At 42.1% G+C, this 9,264-nt stretch overlaps 1 protein-coding gene across 1 annotated transcript in view; it reads left to right on the forward strand.

Moving 5' to 3' along the window:
- The window catches only part of LOC120839583 (venom metalloproteinase 3-like), a 28,858-nt gene extending 21,740 nt beyond the window's left edge, over nt 1–7,118 (forward strand). The window contains exons 5-10 of the mRNA XM_040209897.2: nt 496–534; nt 630–748; nt 5,389–5,466; nt 5,524–5,651; nt 5,770–5,819; nt 7,006–7,118. Of these exons, the coding sequence (XP_040065831.2) occupies nt 496–534; nt 630–748; nt 5,389–5,466; nt 5,524–5,651; nt 5,770–5,819; nt 7,006–7,118 (527 nt within the window). The remainder of the gene's footprint in view (nt 1–495; nt 535–629; nt 749–5,388; nt 5,467–5,523; nt 5,652–5,769; nt 5,820–7,005) is intronic.
- The last annotated feature ends 2,146 nt before the right edge of the window (nt 7,119–9,264 follow it).

The following is a 9,264-nucleotide window of genomic DNA, read 5'->3' on the forward strand; positions in this document are numbered from 1 at the left end:
AGAGCCGAAAACAGCACCGTGCCATCAAAGCCACGCGTAGTTGTACATGCAAAAAGAGGGAGCTGTTCAGAATTTTGGATATTTCTCAATATTGTGCGCGCACAAACATATCTAAAAGTAGAAATATTGCGTGGTGCGAACAATCATTTGGTGCGGAGTTTATGGAGATTTTTTTAGGTTGTTCATTAGGACGATACGTGACGGATTTTATCAATGACAGCGTAGGTTAATGATGATTCATGTATGACACGAGCTTTTTTTTGTCAGCTAATATAGCAGGTACTTGTCACTGCGAGCTGTGTATGACAGATTTTCACGTGCGCACTCTGCACCGAGTGCGGTGTGTACACGAGGTGTGAACTATTCAAAGAAAACAAAAATTGCCAGTATTTTACCTGGGGACAATACAACGGGTGCAAACCATTGTAAAAAAATAAAGTAATAAATACTACGTCTCTGAGCATTTCAATTATCGTGTGGTGAAATTTCTTTCAGATCTAGCGGTTAAAAATACATCGAAATTGCACCTATTAGGTAAGCATTCTCTTCGCATCATCTGAGAGTCTTGCTCAAGCACTATTGGGATGGTATACAGAGTGACTTATTCAACAATTTACCTTTCTTTACAGAAAACCGACAAGTTGCATCCGCTTCCCTTATTGTTTGTGAACTATTTATATTGGTAGATTCTGTCTATGGCATAACTTTCCCCAACCTGTTCACGTATTTAATTGCCCTACTGAATGCGGTGAGTTATCATTCTCTACAAATCTCGAACGAGACACTTAAAACGAGCGGCGATGTTGAGATACGATTTTATGTAGTACGTATATTGCCTTGCAAATTGTATTCAGAAGCGTATTTTGTGAAAAAAAGTCGGATTAAGCTCTCAATGTACGTTTTTACCCTGATAATACACATTTTCCTTTTAATACAAAATCTCTCCGTTATCTAATCTCTGCCTTCAGAGTGAAGAGTTTATTGATGCTATGAGTAACCAAAAACAATCTTTGTTATCTTTTTTCACATGGATGTAGGCTCCATGATATCGCAAGTTGATGACGTTGAAGTTCTTCTTAATGCCATGCGTTTTTCTTTCAGCCTACTTATGTTCTCTTATACCTGGTAAACTTCGGATTCATATGGCTTTGTCCTGCCTAATACAAACATTTTTTTGTACTTCAAAATCCTGGAAGTAGGGAAGGTGTTTTAACGCTTGTTAAACTATCATTGAATTGTTGCATTCTTCCCAATTTTACGGAACTGAATGCCTCTTTTGAATTATTCTCAGAACTCTGGGATAAGTACGTTTTCAGGGTGCTATATCAATCTCCCTCTGGAAATATAAACATCATGCTGTCTCTACTTGAAAAAAGTGAAAGCCGCTTACAACTCCCTGTAACGCCGAATTGGAGCGCAGCTCTTGAGGAGGAGGGAAGGGAGCTGGGGGGGGGGTTAGACCAACCAGGGGGGGTCACGTGACTTTGGGGGGTCACGTGACCCCCAATGCCGATGATGTCATCACTGACGTCACTGATGACGTCATTAGTGACGTCACTGATGACTTCACCAGTGATGATGACGATGACGATGCGAATGTCGGTGACGTCATCAGTGACGTCGCTGACGACGTCATCAGTGATGATGACGATGACGATGCGGATGCCGGTGACGACATCAGCGACGTCACTGATGACGTCATCAGTGATGATGACGATGACGATGCGGATGTCGGTAACGTCACCGGCATCCACATCGTCATCGTCATCATCACTGATGACGTCACCGGCATCCACATCGTCATCGTCATCATCACTGATGACGTCACCGGCATCGACATCGTCATCGTCACTGATGACGTCATCATCATTGATGTCATCATCACTGATGACGTCACCGGCATCCACATCGTCATCGTCATCATCACTGATGACGTCACCGGCATCCGCATCGTCATCGTCATCACTGATGATGACATCAGTGATGATGACGATGACGATGTGGATGCCGGTGACGTCATCAGTGTCGATGACGTCATCGGGGGGTCACGCGACATCGGCGGGGGTCACGTGACCTCGGGGGGTCACGTGACCTCGAGGAGGGGGTCACGTGACCTCAGGGGAGTCACGTGACTTCGGGGGGTCAGTGACCTCGGGGGGGTCACGTGCCTCCCCACGAAGTCACGTGACCCCGGTGGGGGGCTCGCGCGGTGCATTATGGGATATTTCCCATGATGCACCGCGCGGTTACGCCGACGGCGACGGCGACGCCGACGCCGCTCAAGCCGGAAACGGGCCCCTAAGAGCTGCGCTCTAAAATTATTCAGTTAAGTTAATGACAATAATTATATATTCCTCCTTTTAATGTGGTTTTAATATTGATATCTTAAAAACATCAACTCTGCACGATGAAATATTTTCTCTAGTTGAATCAAATTGTATTGGTTGTATTAATACAATTGTAACGAGAATAACAAAAAATGGCTGTGCGTTACGTGATTACTACGTTACAAATTGCGAACAGGAAGATATTTATGCATCAGGTTTAATTAGCTACAGCATTAGTGGTCATTTACCCATCTCCTTCTTATTAACAAGCACTTCTCAGCCTGAAAACACAAATCATAAGGATTCAGAAAACGTAACATTACATAGCAAAGTACGCAGTTATTTAGGGAGTTCATTGGTAAAGCTAATTGGGGCCCTGTTTTAGCGAATTATTCCCCTGATGCAGCATACGAAACATTTTTGGAAACTTTCCGAGAAATTTATAACAAATTCTTTCCTTATAAGTGCATAAAGCCTAGCAAAAGAGCAAATAAACCTCGGGCTTCCATTGATTTATTTAGGAAAAGTTGGTATCAAAGTAGTTTATATCCCAAATTTCTAAAACCTGAAGACAATCACGATCTTGTAAAATGTAAGACATGGAGGAACAAACTATAAGTACATTGGTGAAAAAAAAGCCTAGCAAAAATATTAGTCCAATCTATTCGGTAACATTGGGAAACTTCATGCCTGTTAGGACATTTAATTTTGAATTTACGAACCACCTCACACAAAGGGTTCATTTTATCTGGCTGTGGGTTACATATCTGATTCAAGAATATAGTCATATGCAACTGTTAAGTAAAAATGTTTAAAAAAAGTCTTGGTCACCTTCCTAACAAAACAATCTGCTTGTTTTTTGGGTACTGCTCTCGTGCTAAAATTTACAGGTACGGGAACCTGTGCTTCTCGTACAAAGTTGTTTTAGCACGCCATCTGCCGTGTCACGCTTGAATTCTACTCCTGAAAATGTTAATGTCAGTTAGACCTCGGTGTCTGTGCTCGACGGACTTTGTTACCACTGCTCATAACCAGCGTTTCGACCTTTCGATATGTATCGATAAACTCCGAGAGTAACCCTCGTGCCCGTATTTACGAAAGTTTAAGACAACCTAAGAACCTCGAGTTTCAGCGGTGATTCAATAAACAAACAAAAAAAAAAACGCAATTAAGACAACAAAAAGTGGGCGGCGATTGACGGGTTGAGCTGTTGCGTTATTGAAAGGTGTCCTCTGGAAGATTTGCTTTTAGTCGCTGTGCTTTATGCTATTTTCTTTTATGATATTTCCTTTTTTGAGCTTAGTGTGAATGGAATAATTGTAAGATGTGTTCTTTAGGCGGAGTTTTAAAGGAGCTTACACCATGCCTCTCGTGCGCGAGAGTCAGGGTCTTGTGCCCTTTGCTGTCCTCAAGTCTCTTATCCCTAAGTCTTTTCGCTCAGCTGGCCGCGCTTGTCATCACTTCCCAGAAAAAAACCCGCAGAGAACTTCCTGCGAGGCTACCTCCTTTTTCGGGAATCACAGCTTTTCCCTCGTTTCCTTTTCTTATGAATGCCCGGCCGGCTTCCAAGTATGCTGGTCCCACGCATGGTCCTGGGAGATTGAAAAATCACACGAGAGTGTCTTCTCTACTTCAGCATACTGTGAGAAGCGGTAATTTGTTAAGACAACGAGAAACACCGATTGTACGGAAAAACAAAAAACCTCCCCTACCAAAAAGAAACAAACAAAAAAACTTTGAACTTGAAGAAAAAAGTTGGAAACGATCTTTCTCCTCAAAAACCTATAGTGCGTGAATAGCAAAATTTAAGGTGCGATTGGTTAGCAATATTTAAGACACATTAAAATGACATTTCAAGAGTAGAGTGTCTTTTTTTTGGAGGGAGAAACTGGGTGCATCACGCGACGTTAATTTTCCAGATAAATTTACTGGGAAAACGAAACTTGTGTATAAGTCACGTTGCGTCAATTCTCCTGCTAGATCCATTGGGGGAATCGTATTGTTGCGTCGCGTGCTGTCAGCTCACGTGACGTCGGTTTCGTTGCTAAGTTTAGTATGGAAGCGAAGGAGTTCGAGACACGTGACACCGATTTTCTCGGCACATTTAGCGAGGGAACTGAAATGATGCAGATTAGAAGTCACGTGACGTGGCGCCACGTTACGTGAATTTTTCTAATAAATTTAGCGAGGAAACTGAGTCAGTGCACATATAACGTGACCTCAGGTCAAGTGACATCAACTCCCATGCTGACTCTAGCGGGAAAACTGAAGTGTTGTATAGATCGCGTGATGCCAGGTTATGCGACTTTAATCCACGTCACGTAACCTAACCGCAAATTTAGTTTCGCCGCTAAATTTGGCGGGAAATGAACGGACAGAAAAACATTGGAATTAGGGGTTTCGTTCAAAAGCATATAATTCCTTACAAAACGATCAAACGACGAACCCACACTGATGACTTGTTACGACCAGACGTTTGCTATGAAAATTGCAGTCCGTGCAACGGGTCTAAAAAGGAAAGCTACGAGAATTAACGGAGTCAGGTCTCCTCAAATGCAAATGTCTTAGCCAGTATAGGACAAGTCAGCGTTCCCCTTCATAAAAATACACCAGACGCAAAAAGTGGACAGACACGCGTTTATTATCTCCGCCAAGATTTCTCTTCCCTCGAGCTCTTCACTAGCCAATCAAACGTATGTATTTTGCTGAAACAGCCATGCATTTCGCGTTCACGCACTCTAGTTTTTGCTTATTCTTAATTAGAAACCAATACTAGCTGATTACGCTCATAAAATTTGATGACACGATTAGTTGTTTAAACACTTTCTAAATATTTTTTCAATTAAATGAAACTATGATCATTTTTATTTAGATGCCCAGCCTATAAAGTAAATAAAAGCAAAAAGTAAAAAATGATTGATACTTAATTATGTCGTGTTTTAATAATGGATTGAAAAATTATGTTTGATGGTTATAAAATAAAGAATTTGTCATTTAAATATCACAACAATAAACATGTTAGAAATAAAAAAAAATTAATCCAACTGTCCTTTAAATTTAGGTGAAACTTCGGTTTACACTGCTGTCCGACCCCTTTGTTACCATACGAATTGTCGGCATGTACCGACTGACATATCAGGTGAGTGAATTTTTTTCTCTAGTAAGTGTTTTTGTTACTTTTAGAATAATTTTCTAGGAGGAATCACTCATATACTCTTATTCATTGGGATATGTATTGGCTGAACAGTCATTGAGAAACTTATATAGGTTTCTTCGTCAAAGGCCCGTTTTTGGGAATCCAGATTTCTTTTATTTGTTTTCAGGGTGAGTGACAAACCTTATTTGCATTCTTAATATGTTTGCTTTTTTAAAGTATATTTACTCTAAACAGGATGTCTCCACAATGTCTACACTAACGTATTGTTCCTCCACCTGGATTTAGGAGAGACCTTGCTCAGATGAACGGCCAGAATCTTGACATAACTCTTATGGGTGCGTGCATTATGACTGGATTGATTTATTTCACACTAAACTATTAGAAATGATAGGTATTATTACAACTGTAACTACTTTCACTGATAGCCGCATACCGATTAATTTAGACTTAATCTATTTTATCATTAAATAGTCTGTTACCTCGTATAATTTTAAGATTGCCATATCTCCGAAATGACCATTCATTTCCCTTTCTCTCTCTTTTCCTACCTAAGATTGCCTCGGCAGAATGTCGTAGTTCTCACTTCTACGTTAATTTACTTTTAAATTGAAAGCATTAACTGTTCCATGGAGTGCAGCCGGCGTTGTCTGTAACCACGAAAAACGGCAGCTAGTCCCATTGGCTGTTTGTAATAATCCCTAAATGCCCATTGGCTGAGCAAACCGGCACCTAAATGCAAGTCAACAAGCACGCGCGTTCAGAAGTAAAACAGAAAGAAAAGCACAGCAACGCATATGCACCGTCACGGCAGGCGTGGAGCCAGCGGGATTCACCGCGCCTGCGCTGTGGGGGATCGTGACGTCACCAGCAGAGCGCTGTGTGCGGTAAGAAGGCGTGGCACACTGCTTGTAATGATTGCTTTTAATAATTGTCATGTGAAATAATAAACTGCAGGACTTTTAATGAGTTAATGGGTATTTAGATGATTGATTGGTCTAACATTATTCCAAAGCAGAAGATACCAGAATCATGAATTTTACAAAATATTGCCAGGGGTGATGAGTTTGGAATATGTTCACAAAACGTTTAAATTAAGAAACGCTGTTCTCACTAAAAATACCCAAAGACGAAATCCGAGTCAGACAGCAGAAGTTTTTGTGTGTTTTTTAAACGCGTGACGGATGCGTAAGACTTTATATTACATCCAGTGTTTCTACAATGTCAAAGTTTTTCTAGGCTAAAAAGAAAAGCAAAATAAGGCCTTTTTGGAAATACTATTATGATTGAATGGCGCAGTTGGCACTCTTTGGCCGTGCTTTTGAAAGGGCGGAACGTGAACAAAAGAGTTCGAAGTGAGGTTTTTTACGCAGATGGATGACTGTATCTAGCACTTAATAGTTTAACGAGCCTTAAAGAAAAATTCATTTTTCTGACTCGCAACTTAAGCGAAGTTTTTTTTAGTACTGCAAAACGGGGTTGGATTATTGATGTGCCAATTTACTGCGTCTTTTTTTTTTATAGGAATGACTTTTGTCGCGGTGATGTGCGGATTCAACAATGTCGGAGTTGGAGAAGACAAGCCGGGAACGTATCAAGGTGTCCGTGTAACTGCTCATGAGTTGGCCCATGCGTAAGTAAAAAAGCTACGCGGTTTGAATAAGCCAGAAGGATAAGATAGTTCTTCGAGTTTCCGTCGAATTAGAGAACCTATACGCGAGTACGCGTTGCCCAGATGGTTCCTCCGCGGGGCCTCGACGGCGTATAATCTCTTAGCTTTGTTCTTACCTGCACGCACCTCACTCTTCTACCTGCGACGAACGACGAGACCGGTCAGCGTCGCCGCCAGCGTTTCCTTCAGCGTCTTACAAGAAGCGCGACGCTAGCAGGCGGTGACGCCAAGACAAACGTGTGTCCCCCTGCAGCTTTCCGCCGTACTCTCGTAAAACTTCAGCGCATTTACCGCCTGAGGTGGCAGAGGAATCTACTAGCCATGACCCAATGCACACAGTCCTTTATCCGGGCAGTGGCTTGCGAAACTTACGGAGGCTTTTAATTTTGCTGTGACACCCTGTATAGAAAGCCCGTACTAACCAAGAATAAAAAAAAAGAAGCGTCTTTTGGAGTAGCAGCGTTCGCCGTGTTGTGTGTCCTCGCCTAAAATGTATCTTACATCGTGCCTCGGGGGAGATATTTATTCGATATTTTGCCTCTGAGTTTCGACAGCACGGTTCCTTTACAAGATTAAATCGACCAATGAGGTTCACCAGACTTAATCTAGGTTTCAGCATTATAACTGGACTATTTTCACTACGACTAACAGATTTTTGATTGAAATGTGTAAACTAGTTCGCAAGTTTAGGGAGAAAATTAGAGAATTTTGCTAAAAAGTGAGGGTTTATCGCTTTCATCTCGTACTCGGACATCCACCGCGGCGTAGAGCAGCACCCCGAAGGAATACGTTTATTTATTAGACTTTTTTTGTGCAAAGCACCCGGAGTATTGCAATGAATACAGAGAGCAGGTTGGGCATGACCAACCGATTACTTTGAAAGATCGATTGGTACTTGTAAATAAATATTGCCACGCGAGCCCCGTGCCCTGTTATGTCTTGGCCTAAAGGATAGCTAAGGTCCTAAGAGACCAAAAAATAGGTGCTTGGATTCATGTTGCTCCACCTACACCCTCCCTCATTTCCCCATTCTCCCGGCCCTTGAGGGCGGTAGGAACGGGAGTGTGCGAGCCAAAACAATATTTTTATTCATCTGATTTGGACGACCCCGGCTTAGTTAAAATTTCGCGATTGCTCGCAGTTAATACCTGACCAGACACATCAACGGAAAACAGTGAGGGTGAATGGCTAGCTGCGTTTAGTTTACTCTGATGTTAAATGCCATGGGAAAGGGGAAAGTTCGTATGGTATAGAGGGGTGATGCAACAATTTTTCTATTTTGCATAAATACAGCTTAGAAAGATTCCTTCACGTTTGTGAACAATGAAAGACCGCGTTGCTCTTTTACTCTACTCAAAGGCAGTCGCAGAAAAAAAAACAGAAAAAAGAAACACCGTTTTCCCCCTCAACTCGCAGCCAGAAACAAGCAGCCACGTGATATAGATCCGATTATACGCCGCCAATGCTTTTAACACAGCCACGCGTTCGGTTTGGTAGAGCACAGGGCGCTTGCCGAGTTCAACGCATTGTTAAGTCTCGGCTATTCCCCTCATCCAAGCACATTTAGATATCGTTACAGCGGGGTTCGCAAACCTTGACGGCGCACATATGCGGATTGCAATGTTGGCAATGCCTCCCCAGCTACGCAATTGGCTCCGTCATCAAGTTCTGCGAAGGAAGCACCGGAAGGAAAGGTCCGCTTTTTTCCCTGTAATTATACCGCAACAGAGGAGTTTCTTGGTCAGTGACGCTGCGTTGGAGTATCCTTGGGTCCCACCAGTGCCAGTAAGCTGCTGTAAAGAGAGGAACGTCCCCACCAAATATCGTTGCACATCCCCTTTTTTCGCAACATAAAAAAGTGGCGTGTTTAAGACGGGTATTTTAATAAACGCAGTAACTGCGCTTGAGACGATGTGTATGATGTATCTACCTTAATTTTTTGGTTTCTGGGTGATTTCAGATAAGATCGACCAAAGGATGGCTAGTCGACATTTTCGAATCAACTGATGTTTTTATATGTTATTGTCTAGTGTCTGGTATGAACGAATCCAAACTTAGTTTTGACTAGAAAAAATGCTTGGGGAAAGGAAAAATCGTAAGGCATGAGGTGG

Source organism: Ixodes scapularis, unplaced genomic scaffold (genome assembly GCF_016920785.2).
Source record: "Ixodes scapularis isolate PalLabHiFi unplaced genomic scaffold, ASM1692078v2 PGA_scaffold11__112_contigs__length_91849675, whole genome shotgun sequence".
Taxonomy (NCBI): domain Eukaryota; kingdom Metazoa; phylum Arthropoda; class Arachnida; order Ixodida; family Ixodidae; genus Ixodes; species Ixodes scapularis.